The 24,718-nt window shown below is 34.2% G+C and overlaps 13 protein-coding genes and 6 pseudogenes across 19 annotated transcripts, besides 4 other annotated features; 12 read left to right on the top strand and 7 right to left on the bottom strand.

The window, feature by feature from the left end:
• Positions 1-23,131: part of a mobile genetic element that runs on past the window's edge.
• On the top strand, positions 434-676 carry TVAGG3_0312740 (serine threonine-protein phosphatase family; the record flags this gene model as incomplete). The annotated part of the gene is made up of 1 exon (XM_051229903.1): positions 434-676. One exon carries the CDS (start codon positions 434-436, stop codon positions 674-676), a length of 243 nt encoding a protein of 80 aa, XP_051099633.1.
• TVAGG3_0312750 (phage tail repeat-like family) lies at positions 1,544-1,910 on the top strand (the record flags this gene model as incomplete). The annotated part of the gene is made up of 1 exon (XM_051229904.1): positions 1,544-1,910. A coding segment is annotated over one exon (367 nt), but the record flags the coding sequence as incomplete, so codon positions are not given.
• TVAGG3_0312760 (uncharacterized protein) lies at positions 3,316-4,148 on the bottom strand (the record flags this gene model as incomplete). Its single annotated transcript, XM_051229905.1, has 1 exon — positions 3,316-4,148. A coding segment is annotated over one exon (833 nt), but the record flags the coding sequence as incomplete, so codon positions are not given.
• Positions 4,585-4,737, top strand: TVAGG3_0312770 (uncharacterized protein; the record flags this gene model as incomplete). Its single annotated transcript, XM_051229906.1, has 1 exon — positions 4,585-4,737. The coding sequence occupies one exon, from the start codon at positions 4,585-4,587 to the stop codon at positions 4,735-4,737; it is 153 nt and encodes a 50-aa protein (XP_051099636.1).
• On the top strand, positions 4,756-5,343 carry TVAGG3_0312780 (phage tail repeat-like family; the record flags this gene model as incomplete). Its single annotated transcript, XM_051229907.1, has 1 exon — positions 4,756-5,343. One exon carries the CDS (start codon positions 4,756-4,758, stop codon positions 5,341-5,343), a length of 588 nt encoding a protein of 195 aa, XP_051099637.1.
• Positions 5,375-6,094, top strand: TVAGG3_0312790 (uncharacterized protein; the record flags this gene model as incomplete). Its single annotated transcript, XM_051229908.1, has 1 exon — positions 5,375-6,094. One exon carries the CDS (start codon positions 5,375-5,377, stop codon positions 6,092-6,094), a length of 720 nt encoding a protein of 239 aa, XP_051099638.1.
• On the top strand, positions 6,154-7,014 carry TVAGG3_0312800 (uncharacterized protein; the record flags this gene model as incomplete). Its single annotated transcript, XM_051229909.1, has 1 exon — positions 6,154-7,014. The coding sequence occupies one exon, from the start codon at positions 6,154-6,156 to the stop codon at positions 7,012-7,014; it is 861 nt and encodes a 286-aa protein (XP_051099639.1).
• TVAGG3_0312810 (uncharacterized protein) lies at positions 7,414-8,076 on the top strand (the record flags this gene model as incomplete). Its single annotated transcript, XM_051229910.1, has 1 exon — positions 7,414-8,076. One exon carries the CDS (start codon positions 7,414-7,416, stop codon positions 8,074-8,076), a length of 663 nt encoding a protein of 220 aa, XP_051099640.1.
• On the top strand, positions 8,431-9,345 carry TVAGG3_0312820 (organellar and viral DNA polymerase type B; the record flags this gene model as incomplete). Its single annotated transcript, XM_051229911.1, has 1 exon — positions 8,431-9,345. The coding sequence occupies one exon, from the start codon at positions 8,431-8,433 to the stop codon at positions 9,343-9,345; it is 915 nt and encodes a 304-aa protein (XP_051099641.1).
• TVAGG3_0312830 (organellar and viral DNA polymerase type B) lies at positions 9,785-10,399 on the top strand (the record flags this gene model as incomplete). The annotated part of the gene is made up of 1 exon (XM_051229912.1): positions 9,785-10,399. The coding sequence occupies one exon, from the start codon at positions 9,785-9,787 to the stop codon at positions 10,397-10,399; it is 615 nt and encodes a 204-aa protein (XP_051099642.1).
• On the top strand, positions 11,260-11,659 carry TVAGG3_0312840 (annotated as a pseudogene). The gene has a single exon. A coding segment is annotated over exon 1 (400 nt).
• Positions 12,120-12,567, bottom strand: TVAGG3_0312850 (annotated as a pseudogene). The gene has a single exon. A coding segment is annotated over exon 1 (448 nt).
• TVAGG3_0312860 lies at positions 13,030-13,421 on the top strand (annotated as a pseudogene). Its single transcript has one exon. A coding segment is annotated over exon 1 (392 nt).
• Positions 13,494-13,913, bottom strand: TVAGG3_0312870 (protein of unknown function, DUF4108 family; the record flags this gene model as incomplete). The annotated part of the gene is made up of 1 exon (XM_051229913.1): positions 13,494-13,913. One exon carries the CDS (start codon positions 13,911-13,913, stop codon positions 13,494-13,496), a length of 420 nt encoding a protein of 139 aa, XP_051099643.1.
• Positions 14,322-15,317, bottom strand: TVAGG3_0312880 (uncharacterized protein; the record flags this gene model as incomplete). Its single annotated transcript, XM_001283922.2, has 1 exon — positions 14,322-15,317. The coding sequence occupies one exon, from the start codon at positions 15,315-15,317 to the stop codon at positions 14,322-14,324; it is 996 nt and encodes a 331-aa protein (XP_001283923.2).
• On the bottom strand, positions 17,282-18,173 carry TVAGG3_0312890 (annotated as a pseudogene). Its single transcript has one exon. A coding segment is annotated over exon 1 (892 nt).
• TVAGG3_0312900 lies at positions 18,931-20,090 on the bottom strand (annotated as a pseudogene). Its single transcript has one exon. A coding segment is annotated over exon 1 (1,160 nt).
• On the bottom strand, positions 20,242-21,167 carry TVAGG3_0312910 (annotated as a pseudogene). The gene has a single exon. A coding segment is annotated over exon 1 (926 nt).
• Positions 23,032-23,131: a terminal%2Cinverted (terminal inverted repeat of Maverick-3 transposon ID:TVAGG3_0312730).
• A 500-nt stretch (positions 23,132-23,631) lies between these two features.
• Positions 23,632-23,669: a mobile genetic element.
• Positions 23,632-23,669: a terminal%2Cinverted (terminal inverted repeat of Banshee-A3 transposon ID:TVAGG3_0312920).
• A 395-nt stretch (positions 23,670-24,064) lies between these two features.
• TVAGG3_0312930 (retrograde vesicle-mediated transport, Golgi to ER) lies at positions 24,065-24,661 on the top strand (the record flags this gene model as incomplete). Its single annotated transcript, XM_001301205.1, has 1 exon — positions 24,065-24,661. The coding sequence occupies one exon, from the start codon at positions 24,065-24,067 to the stop codon at positions 24,659-24,661; it is 597 nt and encodes a 198-aa protein (XP_001301206.1).
• Between the last annotated feature and the right edge of the window lie 57 nt (positions 24,662-24,718).

A 24,718-nucleotide genomic window follows, 5' to 3' on the forward strand; every position in this document is an offset into this window, starting at 1 on the left:
GCCTGCAAATGTTCAGTATATGTACTCGTAAGAGATATTTTTATCTAATATTAAATGGACGCACAGAACTTAGCGAATGCACAGCAACCTGGACAACCAAACCCAGAGAATATTCCAAATGAAGTTAGAATACAAACTGCAATGGCAAACTATGGTCAAGTGCCAACAGATGTACAAATGCAAACTGCCATGTCAAATGACGCTGCGTTAGGTTTGCCACCATGGTATGCAAATATGAGATGGAAAGAGTTTTATACAAACCCTGAAGTGGGATATAAACAACTTTATGCAGATGACGCGAACACAGGAGTTGACCAGAATATGTTTTCTACCAGAGGAGAAACAGAATGTATGAGCTCCAGTTAAAGAATGCTATGGAACTCAACAGGAAACGTAAGAGACTAGGCGGACATTAGATTTTACATATAGTAAAATGGGTTTCTTCAGTAGTATTGGAAACTTCTTTCGAAATGTTGGAAGAGGTATATGGAATGGAATAAAAACCGTAGGAAGAGGAATTTGGAACGGTGTCAAAAATATTGGTAAAAGGGTAGGTCAGTTTGTTGGTATTATACCTAAAGACCCTGAACCAGAAGAGCAAGCTCCTGTTATACAACAGCCTGAACCTGCACCACAGTCTAGTTGGCAACCAAATCCAACACCTCAACCGTATTAAAAAATTATATTTTACCGTTCGATAGTAGTTGTATATGAAACTAAGTTCTAAGTAAAACGCATGGTATAATGGAATTATTCTTTTTCTTCCATCTGTAGTAAACCATACTTGAAAGTCTGAAATACTTCCACTTGGTGGTTCGTATAACTTTGTAGGTTTTTCGTAAAAGTCATTTGCCAAGCATAAGAAAGAGTTTTGGGCGCCAGAAAATGAAGCATGAACAATAATAGCAGCTGGGTCGAAAACATCTTTAAATAAATATGGTTCATCTCTTGCATATCGACTGTAAATATTTGCTAAAGGAAGTTCGACTTTCTGATTTAACATTCTTTGCAAATAATACATGACATTGCAGTGAATTCTGTATATATTTGTTCGTCTTTCTTTGGATTGTCTTCGTAGATTTGAAATGACACTTGTGAATTTTGTTTGTCATATACAATTCTCACATAAAGTGTGCTCTCGGTATTTGCATATTCATCAGCATATTTTGCATAACATGAATTTATTTTATCTTCTATATTTTTTAACGCAGTCTGTAGAGAAGATGAAAGGTCAACTTGTATTAGCTCAATTTCTTCCCACATTTTTCGTTTCCCTTCAGATATATAATCTATATGAAACCTTACAATAAATGGAAAACTTTTATCTTCTACAGACACAAACTTTACTCTTCGAAAGCCAATAGCTTTTGTGACAGATGGGTCTTAACCATCTTAACGGGTAGTCAAAACGATAGCCTTCATGCTTTACGGTCTCTGTCTCAAACTTTTGACCGACATTCGTAAAAAGTTCATCTAATGGTTTAGTTGTAGCAACTCTTGAATTTTCTTTTTCTATTGGAAGCATATTTTATCTAGAATAAAAATGTCAAATGAAACAGCGTCTATGAGAGAAATACAACACAACCGACAACTCATTATGCAAGCTCTAAATAAGAACACAACAAACTTTTCAAACTATTCTAAGATATCTGAGTCATTGAAAGAAGGAAACTTAAAACTGACATTAAACCCAATGACAGATGAGTTTCTGTTTCAAGACAATAAGAACCATACTGTCTGTATAAATCCAACAAAAGGAACTTTAAACGAGAAACCTATAAATGAACTTCTTTTGAAAGCAGATGTTGGCAACAAAGCTGACAAAGAATATGTAGACGATGCAATAGCAAAAGAAGAAGAAAGAGCTAACAAAGCTTATGCAACAAAAGAACATACTCATCCTGAACTAGCAGACAAAACATATGTTGACAATAAAATGTCAAGTGAAGTGACAAGAGCTGAAAACGAATATTCTAAAAAGACTCATACACATTCTATATCTGAAATAACAAACTTACAAGAAACCTTAAACAGGAAAAGTGACGTTGGACATACACATACCATTGCAAATATTGCAAACTTACAAGAAACCTTAAACAGGAAAAGTGACGTTGGACATACACATACATCTTCTGAAATAACAGACTTAAACGTTAGCCTTGAAAATAAAGCAGATAAAACATATGTCAATGAAATTACCAAAGTTGCTAGGAACAAAAAATATTGAAACTATGTTGGTGACTTTTCTGTCAATGAAGAAAACAAATATTTTAGATGGCAGTTGGTACAGTCCTTAGAAAATGGTACACGTATAAACTCATTCCGAAAAATAACAATGAAATGTATGTAAGCTATAAAAAGAACGATGGTACACAAGTTAAAGTTCCATTAGACAACAACTGCTACTTAAACTTATATGGAGACGAACAAAAGAAATATTTAAGAGTTTATGAAATGACAGATATGGCATTGCCTGACCCAGCTCCAGCCATTATTATGACTATGGAGATGACGTCAGAACACCACATGTAGATGAACAAAAGCTAACATATATTTAGATTTTTATAGATATAAAAGATATAATGCAATAGAAAAAACGAGAATAGTATACTATTATGAAGATGACAGAAATAAATATTATAGTCAAGACTTTACCTACCCTGAAAACATAAGATTATATTATAAAAAATATTCTGACACAAACCAGAAGAAACCTGAAATAGTTGCACTATATTTTAAGTTCAAAAGAGACAATCCTATAATGTCTCATATGTTTGATTTAATGAACCCAGTAGGTTCTATTATCATCTATGGAAGCAGAGGTCCTCAAGTAATGTTTGGTGTTGGGGCATGGGAACAAATAGTCGACAGGTTTTTGTATTGTGCAAACTCTTCAAAAAACAGGTGGAAGTAAACGATTTCAGGTGAAAATTTACCTGCACACAGTCACTACATAGATTTAAGTACATCTCAAGCAGGGGCATAAGCATAGATATTGGGATTGGTCAGGAATGACAAAAGGTAAAGGATATGATGTTAAAGACGACGTTAAGTTTGCTATAAATTGTTACTGGGATGACACTCAGGGAGAAGGAAACCATACACATTTCGTTTCAGGATATACACAAACAACGGGACAAAGTAAAGAATACAGTACATGACAGTTTACGCATGGTATAGAATTGCTTAGTCGTCATTTTCAACTTCTCTTTAGCATATTCGTCAGGAGTTGTCTTATATTTGTTAGGAACTGTCTTTGAAAGTATACCACCTTGAACTTTGACAAGTTTGAAACGAGGTCTGACAATAGTCGTTTTATCTTCTGCTTGCAGTGTGTACATTTTGCCATGTTTGCCTAAAACTTCATAATATTCTCTTGTATACTTTCTTCTATTTTTACGAACACGAATGTGAGTACCTGTCGGGTTCCCATTGTTGTCATAGTCAATAGTATTTTCATATGGGTCGCGTTTAGGTATTTCTATTTTTACTTTGTCACCTTTCTTAAGTTTGAAGCCCGGCATTCTTTCTTGTTTGTCTCTTTTGACTAAATTATTAAATATATAGTCTTTCTCTAAGTCAGGGTTGTTTTTCATTTCTTCGGGGGAGTGGTTTCCCAAACCTTTTTGTTTACGGCTATTGTAAATATTTAAAACTTGTCTCATCTTTGCCATGGAGAAGTGTCTATACTTGTCGTCATATGACATTTCATTTGCTTCACCACCTTGTGGTTGGTTTAAGTCTCTTAACATTTTTATACAACCGTCAATGACACCAAGAGCAGAATGGTTTTGGTCGACAATGAAATATTGGTTTACATTTTTTGAACGCAGATAGTTTTTTACATCATCTGATTTGAAAGAACTTTCACAGTCAGATGTCAGTTTTGTTGGATGGTATTTGTCAACGAATATTGTCAAAGCAGTTTTCACATCTAAAATATTTTTGGACCATAATGGTATGGCTTCACAGTATCTTGTGTTTTGACCGACAAATATTAGCCAGTATGGTGGTCCATCTTCTCTATACCTCGGAATGTTTTCCAAGATATCCATAAACCAAGCATTTGGTGTTGAACTAAAGATTTTTATCATGAGTGCTTTCTTTGTTGCTTTAGAAACATAGGGGTCCTTGTTTGGATTCGTCATTTTTTACCCTGTAAGAAATGGGTTTATTTGGCATTAGCAGGAGTTGCATCCAGATTTTTGCCCGCAGTTGGAACAATAGCCAGAGGTGTATTTGGAGTTGGAAGAAAGATTTTGAGTACATTAGGTATACTTAAAGAGAAAGCACAACCTATTATACAAACTGTACAGAAAGGTTGGGATGTAGCACGAGATGCAGCAAATCTTATTCCAAATCCTGAAACAAGAGGAAAAGTTCAAGGATGGATGGACAATGTAGGAAGACAAGCAGGAAACTATTATAACAAAGCAAATGACTACTATAACCAAGCAGGACACTATATGGACCAAGGTGAAAGATTCTTTAACAGAGGATATAACCATGCACAACAGTGGGTAAACAATAACCAACCTCAACCGCCTCAAACGTGGGGAATGTAAAATTTTTTACTGAGATGAAATGAACAATACAGCATTGAGACAAATGGGTTCAAGATGGATTTGTCGGCTTCCAGCAGTTACACCACGTGTTTGTCAAGTTCTTCCTATACCTCAGGAAGTTTTAGACCGACTTAAAAAACCTAAACAACCAGTTGAAAACAAACCAAACTAAATTTTTTACTGAGATGAAATGACCGAAGAAGTTGAAACGGTAGATTTGACACCACAAACAAAAAGTTCAGAACCATTGTCAAAACCTGTCAAAGAACTTACAGATGAAGAGAAAAATTCAATAATAGAAAGTGCCAGGTCTGGAAATACAAACCCTAACTACAAAGTCACTTTTCATAGAAATGGAACGGCAAGTATCTCAAAAAAGAAACAGACTCTCACAAATAAAATATTGAAGTCTGAAGGAGCTTTCGAGACAACAGATGGAAAAGTTTACTTCACTGACAAACAGTTCATTATAGAACATCTCATTGACTTAGAGTCGAAATATTCTAAACTTTACAACAAACACAAAAAGTTGAAAGGAAAACAAAAACAGATGGCATATGATATTTACGAAGATACTAACGACACAACCATACCTGCAAGTGAGGTAAAGTCAGAGGAACCAAAAAGTGACGAAAAACCAATAGAAGAAGGTGAGCCAAAAACTGAAGATAAACCAAAACCAAAGTTTAGTTTGGAAACTACTAAAACAAGCCAACCTTCATTAGCTGGTATGGGTTGGCGTCAAAGGCTTATGGCAGCAAGTGCTTATGTTAAGTAAAGAAAAAAATATTTTTTTATTTTTATAAAAAATGCCTCCGTATAGAATGGACAGAAGGTCTGCTAGAATAAAAGCAGAGTTAGAAAGATATGGTTGGAGAGTTTCGAAGAAGTTTAAATATAGGAAGGGAAGACCCATAAAAGTCTATGACAAATTGTCTGGTCTTCGCTACGAAATGGATTTGGAAACAGCACGTGCCAATTATCCAAACAGACTAGAGAGGTTAGAAGAAGAACGTCTTATGAACTTGCCTTTCAATGTTAGTGAACCTCAAGTTGAAGGACACGACGGCTTTGCCAGATTCTACTGGAAACATGACGAACAATTGCATCCTTTGAGAAGGAAAAAAGGAAAAGGTGAAGACGCACATGCTCCCATGGAAAGAACAAGATATGCATATGAGAAGTATCGTGAAGTTAGAAGTCAAATTACATCTGGTCGAACCTTTACAGTAAACTTTGACGAAGGAAAGAACAAAGAAGGCTTCATGGGTGTACTTGCTGCAATTCAAGACGGAAATAAGAAAGGATACAATCTCAGACTAACCGTAACAGATTTAGATGGTCATATATACTATGCAAATGGCAATGTCACAACAGCTGCAAAACTTCTTGACGCTTTCAAGACTACAAAGAGAGAACAAATGGTTGACTCCGACTCAGACATTTTGAATGCAATTGAAGGAATTGCAAGTGTCAAGTTCGAATGGTACCAACCTAACCCTCAAGCAGTCAGACAACTTGTTTGTTAGATGAGAAATATGAAGTAAAAACGTTTACTTTTAAAACAGTATATTTTTACATATATTAAATGTTTCAGGTTGAAAAACAAAGAACAAAAGTAGCAGATACAAAACCGTTAGACTATATCTATACAAATGCCGGTAGGACTATTTCAGATGAAGAAATTTCATCCCGTTCATACAAGTTTGACTATCCAATTCGTTGGCTTCAAAGTCCTTCAGATGCAAAGGCAATAGGATTTAGAAGAGTTTTGTTTTCAAATAGAACGAACGCATTTATGTTCGCAGTAGATTTTCATGGGCAGTATAAAGGTGATGATGGTCTAATAGACAAATTTGACGAAATGAGAATCTTTACAGTTCGTTCAGACGAAAGTCTTGAGAAGACTCTAAATGACTTTCAAACTCAAATAAACAAATACTATTGGGAATTTCAAGAAAAATACGACTCTTTACTAAACGGAACGTACTATCTGAAACTAGAATATGACAAGATGAACTCCACAGTTTCATTTCAAAAGATTGAAATTAACCCTCCAAGAGATACACAGTTTTTATTTTGGCAAGTAGACAAACGTTCTTGGGCACAATTTCTTCGGTTACTAAACCAGAACGAACCATTACCACCTGACGGTCCGTTTAAATTTATACGCCCACCAACAGATTTGACAGTTTATAGAAACGTGTTTGACCCTCAAAATGTTATGTGTCATGCAAGTTTCAGTTCAAGCAACAATAGTTTTCTTTGTATCGGTAAGGACTTTTATGACTTTGCTTCTAAATTCTACGAACCACCTAGTAACAGTTTCTCTGACTTTCAAGTCTGGTTCACAACAAACGGTGTGCAACATATTATTCCATTGTACTATGACTTTTATCTCGAATTGTCTTTCATATATAACTACGGAAAAGTGCTGAAAAAGTATTGAAAAATAATGTTTATGTTAGAATGTTAGATCTAACACGTTTTCTAACACGTTTTCTAACATCGTAGAAAACTCATGAAAACAATTTATTTTTGTGCTGAATTCGACAAAAATGAGTTTTTGGTTGAAAGAATACGGTGGAGCCAAAAGTGGCTCGACCTCAAAACAAACATTTTGTGAAGAATATACCAACCCGCGGAAAACAGCGGGTTGCTTTTTATACAAAATTCAACAGGTGAATTTTCATGAATTTCCTTAAGATAGAAAAAAAGTGAGTTAAAATGAGATGTTTACTGAGGGGGTCGACGGTTAAGCCACAAACGAATGTCCGACGGTTAAGCCACAGACGAATGTCCGACGTCCCACCAAAAAATATTTTTTATTTTTATTGTAAGAACTGAAATGACAGTCGAAGCAAAAACGTTCACGAACAAATCTAATGGCGAAACATTCACAAAAGGCACTTATAACGGTATTGAAGTCTTACGTAGAGACAAGGATGGTTATATAAATGCAACAAAGATGTGTCAGCAGTTTAGGAAAGACTTTAGAAGGTTGTTGGAAAATAAGTCCTGGGAAGAGTATTTTGAGGCATTTTGTGAAGAATATACCAACCCGCGGAATTCCGCGGGTTGCTTTTTATACACAGTTCATGCAGGAATTCCTGATGAAATCAAACAGGTTAGAGGAACGTATGTAGACCCAAGACTTGTAAACTATATAGCAATGTGGGCTTCTCCAAAATATTGTATAGCAGTTGGAAAAATTCTGGACTCCATAGACAAGAAAGTTCATGAGAAATTAGATGAAGAAGAACTTGAAGATACAGTAGAGAATGCTAAACCTTTGTTCGAAGAAGAAGTTAGAAAAATGCATGAAAAACAAATAGAACATGAACGTGAGATATGTTCTGGTTATAGAGACTCGCCATACGAACTAGACCAATGGGAACAAGAAGATTTAAAGAGAGAATTTAGAGAATATGAACTCGCTAAGATAGCATTAGAAGCTGCAGAAAAGAAGTTAAAAGTTTGGGGTCGTTTTGTACAAAAATATTGTGAGTAAATGAACCATTTTTTTCGGCAAAAATATAATTTAGGGTAGAAGGTTAGATCTAACCTCTTTTCTAACCTCTTTTCTAACCTCTTGAATTTTCATGAATTTTCATGAATTTCATCGTAAATGTTTTGTCGAAACTTCTTCATCGTAAATGTTTTGTTAAGACTTCTTCTTCGTAATGAGTGTAAACGACCAAAAAATATATTTTATGTTAGAATGTTAGATCTAACACGTTTTCTAACACGTTTTCTAACATCGTAGAAAACTCATGAAATTCATGAGTTTTGACACTTTCACAAAAAACATAAAAAATAAAGTTAGTTTTTTTAAAAAAATATTTTTTATTTTTATTGTAAGAACATGTTAGCAACAACAGCACCAAACTCGTTAGTCATGAACCCAACTTCAATGTTAGTAGAGATGAAAAGCTTCATTCCTTCTTCATATACTTTTGAAACAGAAATCCAGAAGATAAAGCAGGAACTTCTCCAAGGAGATTTAGACTGTAGTGCGAAAGATGAAACAAATGAACAGTATCTTTACGACATGCAGGACCTCATCGACCATCTACCCAAATTGCCTGAAATCCAACAACAAAAACTCACTATTCCAGAATTCGATGAAATAGAAGTCGGACTGACTGACTCGGTAGAAATAAAGAAGTTCATTCGTAAGGTAAACTATGAGTTTCTAGGATTTCATTGCAACCATAAGGTTATGGACAAAGACTGCGATATGGTATATAAGAACATCTCTGACATATATAAATCTGGGGAGTTTAAGACCTACGACAACTTTGTTTCGTTAGTTGCTGAATGTGTATGGCAGATAAGAGATAAAGATAGAAGAGGTAAAGTATGGAACGAACAGATAAAACCTGCATGTTTTGAGTTAAAGAAAACCATTGACGCTTTAGTTGTACTTGCAGGACAAATTTCAATGTACAATGCTAAAATGAACCCGCAATGTTCAAAATGTAAGGCAGCAATGAGGAAATATAACTACTCCGTCAAAGAGATAGAAAGAATGAGAAACGACTATGCAGATTTAAAGAAAGAAGTAGAGAAACCAGCAGAAGATAAAATGAACATGTTAGAATTTCTGAACAAAAACTATCCAACAGCAGAAGATTTCCTTCTATCTGATGTCAAGAAGAAATATAAAGAGACTTTCGGCATAGTTAAAACATTCGATATCCTCAGCGAAGAAATAGAAGCTACAAAACTGTTTAAAGTCTCACGAATTCATAACGTTTACCATGTAAAACGCTTATAAAATAACTGGGGTAGAAAAGAGGTTAGAAAAGAGGTTAGATCTAACCTTCTAACATAAACATTATTTTTGCTGAATTCCGTATGAAATTTCATGAGTTTTGTGTGTTTTAGACCATGTTAGAAAAGAGGTTAGAAAAGAGGTTAGATCTAACCTTCTAACATAAACATTATTTTTGCTGAATTCCGTATGAAATTTCATGAGTTTTGTGTGTTTTAGACCATGTTAGAAAAGAGGTTAGAAAACAGGTTAGATCTAACATTCTAACATAAACATTATTTTTGCTGAAAAATGACCAAATTTCATGAATTTCCTCATAAGATTGCTACCCTCGAAAAACCGAGGATAGAGATTCCGTATGAAAATCATGAATTTCCTTAAGATAGAAAAAAAAGTTAGTTTTATTTTTTTTATTTTTTTATTTTGTATGTAAGAACAGAAAATGTTAAACATTGAGTTTGAAACAGTTAGAAAGATAGACAATGAGACCAAAATAGTTAGAATAGGTGATTTAAACGTAAGATACTCAAAGAAATACAAAAAATATTCTTTGTCAGACATTTTAACACTATCTGAAAAGAAAACATCCCACGACTGGGTTAAAAATGCTTCTACTCAGAAAATTTTGACAAAAAATCCTGAGCTTATGATATCGGTAAGATTCTATGGAACAAGAGCATATCTCATCGACAAAAGTCTTATACCAGTAGTTTTGTTCTGGATTGACCCAGTTGTTGGATATAATTTCATAACATATGGTTCATTCGATACGGAACGTTGCAGTGAAGGCTTACTTTACATCGTTCAGAAACCAAAGGACTTCAATACAAAGAGATATAAGATAGGAAGAACATTTAATATAACTCAAAGATATGACAATATAGTCAATAGAGTTAAGGTTGTGTTCGTTAACGATATGAGAGCTGCAGAAACAGAACTACTTGAAAAGTTTGAGAAAATGTATGGTGCTCCCACGAAAGGTAAAGAAACGTTTGAAGTAGATGAGATAGATAAAGCTATAAAATTATTTGACGAAGTTGCTGAAAAATACATGTAAAGCGTTTATTTTTGGTCTTTTGTGAAAGTCAAAGACGATATGTACCAAATGCAAAGTATTTTGACAGCATGTTTTGCTCCAGATACTAAGCTTCCTAAAGACTGGTTTAGGAACCAAAGCACACAAGAACTTTTGAGCGAAATTTCTCATATGTTTGCGACCGGTAGAAAACCGCGGGTCGCCAAAACTCTATGAAAATCGTAAAAGAACAGCGAGTAGGTAAAAAATCGGTCTTGCCTAAAACTCATGAAAATCGTAAAAAATTGCCAAACGGTTTGAGAGGATATTATGTACATAGACTTCTTGTAAATGCTGTAGCAATGTGGGCTTCACCTCTTCACCTAAACATTATTTTTATTGAATTCAGCAACAAAAATCATGAATTTCCTTAAGATAGAAAAAATAAAGTTAGTTTTATTTTTATTTATTTTTTTATTTTGTATGTAAAGACAGATATGTCAACAACAGAGAACACAACAACAGTTATAGTCCATGAAGCTATAAATGAAGAATATGAGTGGGTTCAGTTTAACAAACAACTCCGTCTCATTCGTTCGGTCAAAGACGATATGTACCAAATGCAAAGTATTTTGACAGCATGTTTTGCTCCAGATACTAAACACGCAGACGATTGGTTTAGGAACCAAAGCACACAAGAACTTTTGAGTGAAATTTCTCTAGACCGAGAAAAATCGGTCTTGCCTAAAACTCATGAAAATCGCAAGAATTTGGCTCCTGGTTTGAGAGGATATTATGTACATAGACTTCTTGTAAATGCTGTTGCAATGTGGGCTTCACCTCGTTATGCTTGGTATATTTACAGACTTCTTGACGAAATTCATAGACAAGAACGTGAAGAGATGGAAAAGAAACTTCATGCAAAAGACAAAAGCATTCAGAAAAGAATACCACGTTCGGTACCAAAAGGAAAGGAAAAGAACTATAAGTATATGATTTATACTGAAGAGATGGAAAATGAAGAAGACAAGAGATATGGTTATGTTGCATTTAGTCAGAAGAAACAACAAAAGCTTTTACGACCTTGCTAAGATTTACAAATCTGACAGAAATTGGTTCTATCGCGAAAACTTACCGATTTCAATGACACCGAATGAAGATGTGAAACAAATAGTTCAAGATACGTTACCTCAAACACACTATGATATTAAAGGTTGTACAATACTTACATTCAAAGAAGATTTGCCATTGTTAAAGGAAAAAATAACAGAGTATTTTGACAACTTCAAACAAGTAGGGTAGATGAACCATTTATTTTTACGCTTGACTTCAGATGGCTCAGGTAGCTCTATAAGGTAAATTGTCTCGTCAAATCCTTCTGGCATTCCGAGTCCTTCCTTCCGACAAGAAAAAAATTTCCCGACAAGAAAAGTCCTTCCATCCGACAAGAAAAGTCCTTCCTTCCGACAAGAAAAGTCCTTCCTTCCGACAGAAAAAGTTTTTCCCGACGACAGGAAAAAAATTTCCAGTTGTCCGTCCGTAAACCATTCAAATTTTCGAAAATTGAGAACTTTTTTCCATCCGACAGGAAAATTTTTTCCATCCGACAGGAAAATTTTTTCCATCCGACAGGAAAAGTTCTTCCTTCCGACAGGACACAAACGGATGACTGACGTTCCTCTTCCTGAATGCCTTCCAAAGCCAGAAGAACCGACAGCCCCAGCACCACAACAGACTTACTAAGACTAAACACTTAGATTTTTCAAGCTTGACTTTTTACAATTTGAACTTTGTTTGCGTAGATATGAATTCTGAAAGAAGTATGAGGGTCTTGTATGACTTTGTACTTCTCCCATAGTTCATGTCTGTCAAACTTACCTGCCATGGACTCTTTCATAAGTTCCATGAAATCGTCTTCGGACAATCCAGGGAAGAGTATAATGTCAGTAAGTATTTTTTAACATCCTTACTTAAACTCTTTGCTGTCTGTACACATATTACGACTGAGATGTTAAAGTGTCTGAGCTTCTTAAGAATTCGACACATATCTTGTTCTCTGTTCTTTAACAAAGGATGAGGGCGAAATCATCTAAGATAAGAAGACATCTATGAGGGTACGTTTTCCAATCGTAAGATTGCAATTTCTTCGAAATGTATTCTATCTCTTTCTGTTTGTTTCTGAAGTGTTTCTTCTCTAATATTCTCTGCATTTCCTCATTTGGGTCTTTAAACTTAGAATTTATATACTCATTTATAGCATTATACTTCAAAACTCTTCTTTGGTACTTCTTTATCCAATCTAACAACTCAGTATCCTTTATACATACTAACTTAGACTTCTTTATAATATCTTTGAACGAATTTACGGTTTGATCGAATTGACCAGAAGTACTACAAATAACAACTAACTCATAGAATGGGTTCTTCTCATCTAGTTCTTGTTGTTGTGCAGCCATTTTAAGATAAGTGAAAGTCTTACCCGACCCAGGTGGTGCAATTAGACCTGTTATACCATTCTGAGCAAATAAGAACTTGTCATGTATAGGCTTTATCTGAGCATTTTCTAACTTCCTCTTGTTCTTCTTCAAAACATTCTCAAATTTCTTGTCAATGTCAGCAAACTTTTTTTCTAACATATTTTTAGAAAAATTAAAATTTTTATCTTTTTGAAAATGTCTAGCGATTTCGCTATCTATATTCGAGACAAGCTTTTGACAGCAAAACATCTGTCGACCATAAAATCTTACATAGTGTAAACAAGAAAGGTGAATTTGTTCTAAAGTTCTGTTTCTGGGAATATGACAAGAACCATAAAACATTAGGCAGAGAAGTCTTTAAGTTTGTCAATGACAGACTTGTTGACAGAGATGACGCCGATTGGAAAGATGAAGTCCAACAAAAGTTCTTAGAATGCAAAGAAGACACATGCGCTGTTCTTGAAAATGAAATAGAAAACAGAATAGAAGAGCTATTAAAGGACAAAGAACTTTTACATAAATATGGTTCTGAGAAATTTGACATAACTCCACCAGAAAAGAAGAAGAAAAGAAAGAAAAGAAAGTAGAAGAAGAGAAAAAAGAACCTGAACCAGTTCCAGAGAAAAAGAAATTTGACATGTAAAAATAAAATTTTATTTTTAGAACATTTCTGGGTCAATGTCAATGTTCTCTTCCTCTTTAGGAGCAAACACTGGCTTAGACTCTAAAATCTTTTTACCCAATTTACCTTGAACTTCAACTATCTTAGACTCATAATATTCATAGTCGTCTGCTTTCTTTGGTTCATAAGGTATAACAAGTTTGTATGCTTTGCCTTCTTTAAGGTTTGAAAACCTTCTGTCAAAATTTTCTTTGACTGCTAACAAACCTTCTATGTCTAAGTCTTCAAATTTCGCACCATTTTTAGTCACAATAGCAAACTTAACTGGTTCGATGTTCCAAACTTTGTCAAATGTAGACTTTTCAAAATGGTAGAAGTAAACATTCAAATAAGCGAATGGGTCTAGTTCTTCTTTGACTTCTGTCATGTACTTGTTGACTGAAATATATTTCGTCATCTTTTCTATCGGATAAAAAAAGATTTTTTTTTAAATTTACTCAGAAAAATTATTTCTTTCTATATACACCATTCCGAACTTTGAAAAGATGTTTTATACCAGCATAGAATTTTTCTCTAGAGCTTGGTCTTATATCGTTTTCATAACAATATTTTCTATATTCTTCATATAAAGCCTTTTTTTCATACATTTCATAAGGACAATCTAACCAAAATAGCGCATATCTATTTTCGTTATCTAGGTCTCTATATGTTTCTTCTGTTTGTAGAATTTCGCTTTCTCTATTTAGTTCTATGTCTATATATTGTGGCTTAAAAAGATGTGGGCAAGAAGGGTCTGGCGCTATGTAAAAAGTTAATTTTTCTGTCATCTTTTCTATCGGATAAAAAAAATATTTTTTTTTAAAATTTACTCATAAAAATTTTTCTTTGTATATACACCATTCTCAACATCTAAAAGATTTTTGACATTTGCCAAGAATGTACGTTTAGAAGCTGCCATATAACCATATTCTTGACAATATTGTTTATACGAATCGTACAATGACCTTTCATCTAAACACTCAAAGTTAGTCTCATCTATAAACAGTTCATATACACTCTTGTTTGCTTCTAACAATGTTTGTCTCTCTTCGGTATGTGGAATTTGTCTTGGATTGAACTTAGAAATATCTAATGTCATGAAATATGAGAACAAGTGGTTGTAAAAGTTAGGTGTCAAAGTTTCTGCTAAGTCGTCAAAATATTCTGTATCTTGCATATGAGAATCTGACGTTCTGACAACTACATATCTTCTGTCAGAACTTTCTAACTTCATCGGAACAGTATTGTTTGAAACCATAATGAAGTTTGCAACATTTTCACAAACTCTTTGGTCTTTATACTTTCTTTCAACAACTCCAACTTTGTCTGTTATAAGACTCTTCAAAGCATCTGAGTTCAAAACTTTTGTTGTATCTATACTTTGAAGTTCATTGCAAACTATAAGTTTCATATTCTCTATTGAAGAGTTAAATTTACCACAGATGTTTTCTAAGTTTGTCATATTCGGGTTCGAATAACCTTCTAATAGTTTGCATAAGATATCTGTAAAGAATGTGTTCTTACCAGTTCCTTGTTTTCCAATTATAATGAGAGCAGTTTCATTCTTAGCACTTGGATGTTGTAAGATGTTTGCAAACCAACATAAGATATACTCATAAACCTTTTCGTTTCCATTGCATATAATTTCTTTGACATGGTCTAACCAAGCTTCTATAATATTTTCTTTCCATTCTACTTGTTCGTATTTATATCCAGTGAAGATAGAATAGAAGTTTGGAGAAGGTGTATAGAACTTTATACCTCGAACTGAAAAATCTTCTAACTTTGACAATAAGATATCCCAAGCATCTAACATCTTCATGCCAACTTGTACGACTTTTATTTTCTTAAGTTTCTGTCTACATTCTTGTTCTGAAACTATTGTTGCTCTTGGTTTGTTAAAGACAACATCCCATTCTTTCATGACATAACATTCTGGGGCAGAGTCAACATAAATGACTAAACGTTTCAAATTCTCGACTGCTTTGTTATAGTCTCTAAATGGACACATATTTCTGAATGCTTGGAAGTCATAAAAATCTGAAACATCTATTCTGTACATTTTTATAAAAATAAAAAAAAATATTTTTTTTATTCTTGACTGTTGTTGTTCCATTTGTTGCATTTGTTGTTCTTGAGCTATTTGTTGTTGAAGTTGTTCTTGTATACAATACTTTCACCAGTTGCATCTTCCAATTCGAAACTTTCTGCCGTCATTGACAAATACATAGGACATAAAAGTTTTACAGGAACAAAGTTTGCGTCAACTAATGTCAACGTTATACTTGCCAAAGTGTTTGAGTTCACTAAGGTTGAAAATTCTGCATTCGAATGAACAATAGGCAAACCAGCAGAGAAAGTATTGTTTATACGCATAAGTATCTTTTGGTCATAATAGTTTCTGTCGACATTCGAATAACACTTTGAACCTAAGTTTGAAACAATATATAAGATTGGTGTACTTAAGTCAATGGAATAGACATTCCTTGTATGACACCTTTTCCTGTTATAGGAAACTGTTGGTAGTAAAAACCAGAAATAAGTTTTGTATTATAGCTCATATTGTTTATAGTAAACTCAGTCGGACATCCAAACATAATGAAACCTGCTCTAGTTGCAGCACATGTTACATCCGTCCTTAAAGTATTAAATAAGTCAACAAAACCTGTTGGTGGTATATCTGAGTAAGTATCTTCAAAGGAGTATTTTTTACCATTCACAACAATAAAGTCTTCTGGTGTCAAAAGAGCAAAACAGGCTTTAGTCGTCATTGTGTTTAAGGTTAGTTTACAATATCGTCCTTGAGGACTTTGTAAGTTTGTTGTTATAGAATTATATGACTCAGGGTTTTTAGTCGTAATAGTATAAACCACTATGTCTTCTGCCATTTACTTAGCAAATAAATTTTAATGAAATGTTGTGGTCGTCAAATATTTTTATGACGTCTGGGAAACTATATTTTAAGTTCAACGTTTCACCTCCTTTCATAACGTATATCTTGTCAATGACATTATATGAAACACCACAGCAACTAACGTCGGGTTCTATTTCTTTGATGTTTATATCGTCTGCCTCTGTCAAAAGTTTCAATAGTTCTTTCAAAACTTCATGAGGTGCAATGACATATGAGTTCACTTTTACAGGGTTGTTCGACCAAGTTTAACATTATACCTAAAGCTTGACAAATCTTCTCCTGAGTTTGAAGTTTGTCTTTCAGTTGTTGGTAGTCGTTTCGAATATCTGCAACAGAACTTAAGTCTCTGCTAACTTCAGGATATGTTGGTTCTTTTACAGGAACAATTGTTATACCATCTTCGTCTTCGTATGGTTTCCCCACTTCAACATCTCTGTCTTTGACATTGACAACAACACTTTGACTGTTTGTTTGAGTTGGTGAATTTAACTTCACATCTGCCACCGCCATTAAACCTTTTGAAACACTTACGCTTCTATTTTTCGGAAATGACATTTTACTTAGAATAAAAAGATGGACGTATTCGAGTATCTCTTCGAATTGAAGCAGAACAAAGTTTACACACACAAACAATACAAATACATTGACAGAATAGTTCTTTATACAAACAATGGTAAATGTTATAGAATAGCATTTGCTGAACCAAAATATTTTCATAAAGCAAAGAAAGTTGGTATAACTGAAATGGTGAAAGTTCTTGACGTTGACAAAAATATAACAACAAAACTTACAGATATTTCTAAAGGTAAGTTTATCTTACAATATTATGTCAAAACTGGCGTACTGTCAATATTTGACGGAGAGAAGTCAGTTCAAGAACAACTTACTGACCTGCTGCCAAAATCTGCTCGATGGAAGCTGTCGTTATGCCAATCTGAGGAGCCCCAGCAGGTTTCATCGAACGAATCTTCAAAAGAGCATCTTCCGTGAAAAGTGCTATTGGTTTTGTAAACTTCTTTGCTTTCAATTCATCTGGACCGTCTCTGTCACCAGTATATTGTATTTGAACTGTACCAACAGTTGAAATACCACCCATAAAGTCTTCTGAGTCAGCAAATGGAATGCCAAGCCAAAAGTTTGAACGGTCTCCATTTGTATATTGAGTTTTTTGAGCTCCTGTATGAGTCCATACTTTCACATATGGCATAATAGAACTTTGCATTTCAGGGTTAATGGTTGTTGTGAAGTTGTTGTTAAAGTTCATAGCATCTAATGTCAAGTTGTATGACCTCATATCCTCAACTGTAGAATATTCTTCTCTTGGATAATATTTGCCATCTATGTTTATATGATATTTAATACCGGGGTTGTAGAAACAAGAATAGTCATTTATAGTTCGTCTGAACAGTACAAACATAGTATCTGCATGTTTCATTGCAGTTGTTAAAGCAATATCTGTTCTTGCACCTGGGTCAGCACTTTGGTTTCCAACTTCACCTGCAAAGTCTTTGACAGATATTTGGTGTATAGGGAACATAAGTGGAACTGCAATATATTTGGCAGCTAAAGCATTTGAAATATCTGGGTCCAACATATAGACTGCAAGTCTGCTTTCTATTCTCTTGCATTCAAATTTTTCGCATGTGAACTTAACTGGGTCCCAAGCATCTCCAGCAGCATTGAAATAATAGTTTACTTCAGTGTTGAGGTTTGAGAAACCAAAGTCTAAGTCAACTTTGTTTTGCAAAAGTCGGCGAATGACATTTTATTTGTTCCCACTACTTCTGTAAGAGTGAATGGGTCTTGTGTTGGTGCAATGACTAAGTTATTTTTGCTTGGAGTAAGTTCAATAGAAATTTTTCCTGCCCAGTTTGGCAAGTATCTTAAAAACCTGAAGATGAGGAAAGATGACAAAGGAACTCTAAGTTTCAGTTTTACTTTGGTTACTGCTGCTGCAGTTTGTCCAGAAAGGTTAACATAAACTCCTGGAACGTTAGGGTCAAGTCTTCTTATTTTCTCAATAGTTGCATACTGGTCTGTTTGTTCTCTAGCTTGTGGTTGTACTGAGTTTCTCAAAGCGAACCATTCATAGTTTGCCCATGTTACTGTTTGAACTAAGTCAGAGTTAGAATATATCTTATATCCATGAAAACTTCTGGAGCATATTGGTATCCGACATAGAAAATTCCATTGCAACCTTTCTTGTCAGACAACTTGGCAGAAGGTTTTATTTCAATGTCTTGTTCCACGTATAAGAAAGAGTTGTCAATAGAAATTATATGAAACCTGTCGCAAGCAATATCTACTGTTGTTGAAGAACCTTCTCCAAACTCACCTACGTTTCCATAAGAAACAGCAGTTGTATATTCGTAAGTTCCAGGAACTATTTCTGACCTTCTAATGGCATTGTCGCATTCGTTATACCATTCGGAAACATTTCCATTCATAGCATCCAAAACTGTTGGCGTTATATTCTGAGCGGCGTACATTTCATATGAGTAAAAATATAGAATAGTTGGATTTATATGTCATAATAGAACCCACGTGGACCAAGCTTTACTTTCTTCCTGACTGAGTTTTTAACTCTTCTTTTTCCTTCATTGCCCTCTGCTTGAAGTTGTTGCATCTTTGCATTATGTTCATCTAGTATGTTGCAAATTTCCCATGTCCTTTTTGCCTTTGGGCTCTGGTCGCCCATCTCAGGTAACCTATATCCTAGAAAGAGTTTGTCATAGTTTGTATTTGAGTCTTCGCTTATTGTTTGCATGACTCTTTCCTGAGTTTCCGGTTCAAGCTCTTCAAACAGTGCCTGTCCATATGGAATATGCTCGTTTCCAAATATATGTTTTTGTAGCCATTCTGGTTTTCTTTCCATGTTACCAACTATATCTTTTGTGAATGGGAAAGCTTTTACCCAATCTTTCAGTCTTGCGTCGTTTATTTCTGTAGTTGGTTTTATTTTGTCAAGGAACATGTTTTTCAATACTAACATTTCATTTGGTACTGTCCATTTGAGTTTTCTTAAATATTCATCCCTTCTCGATTCATCGCCTGCAAAGTAAGTTTTTATGACATTTTGTAAACTTTCGTTTGCAAGGTCATGTACAATAGGTTCTCTTCCTTCTCTGTCCATAACTTTCTTTCTAAACTCTTCACCAAATATACCATCTCTATGGTTCTGTGTAGTTCTTTGAGATAAATGTTCTAGAACGTCAGGTGTTATATTTCCATCAGCCATGTTCATTTCATACTGGTCCAAAATATCTGCATGTTTCATATCTTTCAATGGCATTAAAGCCGCGCTTAAAATACCAGCTATATCTGGTTCACCATTGACTTCCATTGCGTCTACAACTTCTTGGAATTGTGGTTGTAAGTTTATGAACCACCTATCCGGGTTAGCTTTATGACCCCATCTCATTGTAGTTCCATCGTCTGCAGAAACAAAAGTAGGTTTGTTTCCATCTTGGTTAGGTTCTGAATGAACTTTAAACAATGTTTCATTTCTATATGTTTTCTTGAAATTTAACCTTTTATTTCACCGAGTTCATCCGAAGATTGAACGTTAAATGCTCGTAAGTAAAAAGGGTTGTTGTATTTGTGTACATTTTTTTTCAGTTCTTCCATTCTATGCTGAATATTTTCATCTGGTGTTGGAGTCTTTTGTATGTCGGCAAACATTTTTCGATATTCTTCTACTATGTCAGCCGAATTTTTTTTTAGACTCTTGGAAATATTCCATATTCTCCGCATACTCTTGTTGAGGGTCAAGATTTTTCGGCTGTTCCAAATCTTCATCTAGTTCTGTGAAGTTAGTTTCCAAAGGAGTGACTTGTTCGTTTCCTTCAGGCTCTTCTAGCTGTTGTTGCTGAACTATTTCTTCCATGTCTGGTTGTATCTGAACTATTTCTTCCTGTGGAGTTTCTTGTACCTCATCTGCTGGCATTTCATATATTCCGAGACCGTTTTCAACAATTTCCCTATCTACGTCATCCGCATTCATAAGCTTTTGTTCTTTCGTTCCGTCTCTATTTTTTACGCGTTTCATGACGAAAGTTGAATTGTCATTTAGCTCTGACATCAAATATCTCGGAGTAAATTCATCCATGTCATTTGGATGATATGCTATTAAATCATATCCCTTAGCGAGCTTGTATTTTCCAGGTTTGAGATTATATCCGTTTTGGTGCTGAGCCATAAAGCTAAATAGGTTCGGGTCAGTATTTCCATCCTTGAACTTTCCAATAGCTTCTTTATATCTGTCACTAAAGTCAAACAGTATCTGGGAAACCACACTCTTCTTTAAGCATTTTTAAGAATTCTTGGTTTCCTTGTTCTCTACTTCTTTTATGTCCTTGCTCTGTTTGTGGTTGTTGTTGTGCAGGGTTTTGAACTGTTGGTTGCTGTGCTGGTTGTTGTGGTTGTTGTGTTGGTGTTGTGTGGTTGTTGTGTTGGTTGTTGTGTTGGTTTTGGTGCATGCCTGTGTCTGTGTCCATGTGACGATGTAAATGTTTTAGGTAGTCCTGGTGCAGGTGCTTCTCTTGGAGGGTTTGGTGGTATATAAGTTCCACCAGCTGGCACATATGTTCCATCTGCAGCGTAATGTCCTACCTGACTTTTCGTTCTTAAGAAAGCATTTACTAGGTCTGTTTTGGTCTGTTGTAACTCTTTTTCTTGACTTTTCACAACAGTTGCTCTAACGGCGTCATAGGCACTTTGAACTGCCTGTCTCGTTGCTGCATCTGTTATTTTCGTCATATTTTTGTGCTACTTCTCTTAACTCTTTGTCGAAACCTTCAGACTTCAGTTTCTTTCCAGATGAGAAGTCGTTCACTTGTTTCACCTTACTATGAAGAGCTTCGAAGGCGTTCTTAAAGTCAGCATTGTTAAAGCTTCATTTGAACTGTCTTCATCCGCTTGTATTTTTGTCCTTATTGACCCTATAAGTTGGGCTGCTTTAGCGTTGGCTTGGGCATCTAACCAGTCATTGTTAGCTTTTATATATTCTGCGCTTTTCATTGCCTTTTGCATGGCTGCGTCGTTATTTTTACTTTCTTGTGCTAAGTTTTCATACTGTACGGTTTGGTTTTGCAACTGTAAAAGTTTTTCTGCCTTTACATTTGCTTCAACTTCTTTTTTATACTCATCGCTATCCATATATGTCTTCAGGGCTTTTTTGTTTTATCTCTTCATCTTTCAGTACTTTATATTGAGTAGTATGGTTTTTTCAAATTTAGACATCTTGTTCCATTTTTGCTACTTCTGCTGCTTTTTCTGACACTTTTTTCGCATATTCCTCTGTACTTAGTTCTTTCAGTTGTTCTTCTTTCTTTTTTTCTCTACGTTTAACTCATTGAGTTTCTTTGTGTGTCTGTCATATTCTAGTTTCTTTTCGTTTTCACTTATTTGCTTCTGTATGTCTATGTTTGACTTTTTGACATCTGTTATTGATTTTTGAGTGAACTCAAATTCATTTGACTTTGAGGGTTATAGCTGTTCCGTCTGCAGCTCCACCATAGCCTGCCATTTTCGCTAAAAGTGCCGCTCTTAAACCTCCACTCTGTGCACCAATAACTCGGTTTTAAAAGCATAGGGTTGCTTGACATTTGTTTGCAACATAGTGGGGTCATTCATAATTTGTTGTTGCAACTGTTGTTGTGGTGTTCAGTTTTACTATTGGATGTTTCAATGCTCTCTTCCTCTTACGTATATTCTTACGTAGCTTACGTGGCATTTTAAGTGAAGTTAAAAACATTTACGATGAAGAAGTTTCGACAAAACATTTACGATGAAATCATGACAAAACATTTACGAAGAAATCATGAGTTTTCTACCCTCTTGAATTTTCATGAAATTTACACCAAAAATATATTTTATGTTAGAATGTTAGATCTAACATGTTTTTCTAACATGTTTTCTAACATCGTAGAAAACTCTTGAAATCATGAAATTTACACCAAAAAATAATGTTTTGTTAGAATGTTAGATCTAACCCTTCTACCCTAAATTATATTTTTGGGTCCTTTACGCTCATTACGAAGAAGTCTTGACAAAACATATACGATGAAGAAGTTTCGACAAAACATATACGAAGAAATCATGAGTTTTCTACGATGTTAGAAAACATGTTAGAAAACGTGTTAGATCTAACATTCTAACATAAACATTAATTTTTGGGTCATTTACGCTCATTACGAAGAAGTCTTGACAAAACATTTACGATGAAGTCTTGAAAAACATTTACGATGAATTCATGACAAAACATTTACGATGAAGAAGTTTTCGACAAAACATTTACGAAGAAATCATGAGTTTTCTACGATGTTAGAAAACATTTAGAAACATGTTTAGATCTAACATTCTAACATAACATTATTTTTGGGTCATTTACGCTCATTACGAAGAAGTCTTGACAAAACATTTACGAAGAAGTCTCTTGACAAAACATTCGAAAGAAGTCTTGACAAAACATTTACGATGAAATCATGACAAAACATTTACGATGAAATCATGACAAAACATTTACGATGAAATCATGACAAAAAAGTCAACGGCTGGTCGGCTGGGGTTCGGTCCTCCTCTTGGGTCTTGGGAAAAATTTCTTATGGGCTGGAAGCCCTCCGAATAAAAACTTCATTTATACTAAACATCTTCAGGGCTAGAAGGCACGAAGTGCCTGGAAGCCCCACTACCTTTTTTTTTTTTTTTTTTTTTTTTTATTTAATTATAATTAGGAAAAAGTTAGTTTTGAGAGTACTTTTCATAGGCATATAGAATGAAATCTTCTGAAAAATAATATCACATAAACTCATATTATTTTCTAATATATAACTATTTTATATAAAAATCAAATTCAATGATCTTAAAAGCGAAGGATAAACCTCAAAATTTACGAATATAATGAGTGGGAATAGGCGTAAAGCAAAAATTGATATTTCATATGGTTTTATGATAGCTAAGCATTATATTCCCACTCATTATATTCGTAAATTTTGAGGTTTATCCTTCGCTTTTAAGATCATTGAATTTGATTTTTATATAAAATAGTTATATATTAGAAATAATATGAGTTTATGTGATATTATTTTTCAGAAGATTTTGTGTTCTTCTTCAAAATTTTATTTTTTTATTAAAAAGAATCTTTACAAAATATACATTTACTTTAATTAATATTTAAAAACGTGCTCTATCAAAAGTTCCAAAAATTCAATATTTTAGCTTTTCTGAGGTGTCACTTTTGATGAATTTCTGTTTACAACAGACCTATTAAGAAAAGCAGTAATGAAAAAAAAATCTGAAATTCATAAAAATTACAAGTTTCTGATGACAATTAGCTTAATTAACCCAGGTACAAGATTATATAATTGTATTTTCTATCCAATTATCCATATAATATCTTATCCAGAAAAAAAAACTTGATCAATACCAAATGATTTTTTAACTAGTAAATAAAGTATTTTCTTTACACACACATTGTATATCATAGTTTTTTTTTTTTGGTTTCGCAAAACATCCAAAAACAAATATGCTATAAAAGTGACAATTTTAGCAAAACGAAACCCTTATTTACATGTTCTGATTTCTGAGGTGATAGTTACATTTTGACAAAATAGCAGATTCAATATTTCAGATTTTTTTACTCTCAAAATATTTCGATGGAAGATATAAGCCCAAATAGAATTAAGGTTTCTATCATTGGCGATTCTGGTGTCGGAAAAACGTCTTTAGCACAGAAAGAAATATATGGTACGTTTGATTATGCAGTAACTCCAACAATTGGAACTTCTCATCTAATTGCTCACGAAAAAGTTGATAACGTTGACGTTGAAATGTGCTTATGGGATACAGCTGGCCAGGAGAAATACAAATCTCTGGTTCCACTTTATACTCGCGATTCTGACGTTATTATTATCGTAGCTTCCATAGCTGACCACCTTTCTGTTCAAAATGTATCTAAATGGGTTGAAATGATCTTAGAAAGCAACGGAGATCCTCAATTTCTCGTTGCTATTAACAAAATGGATATGCCGATTGACAACTCTGATGCAATATTAGATCCATTACAAAACGAATACGACGATTTATTCTTAGTTTCAGCGAAAACAGGTGATGGAGTTCGAGAATTATTTTTCAAAGCTGCCAAAATGGGTTATACTCGCCAGACTTCCCCACCAAAAGAGAAAGATAACCAGCATCAAGTTATTACAAAGAACAAACAAAAGTCTAAGTCAAAAGATTCGGATTGTTGTTAATTTTGTTATTAATAAAATACATTTTACGATATTATTGTTTCTGTCTATAATTTCAAT

The sequence above is a fragment of the Trichomonas vaginalis genome, chromosome V (assembly GCF_026262505.1).
Source record: "Trichomonas vaginalis G3 chromosome V, whole genome shotgun sequence".
NCBI classification, from domain to species: Eukaryota; Parabasalia; order Trichomonadida; family Trichomonadidae; genus Trichomonas; species Trichomonas vaginalis.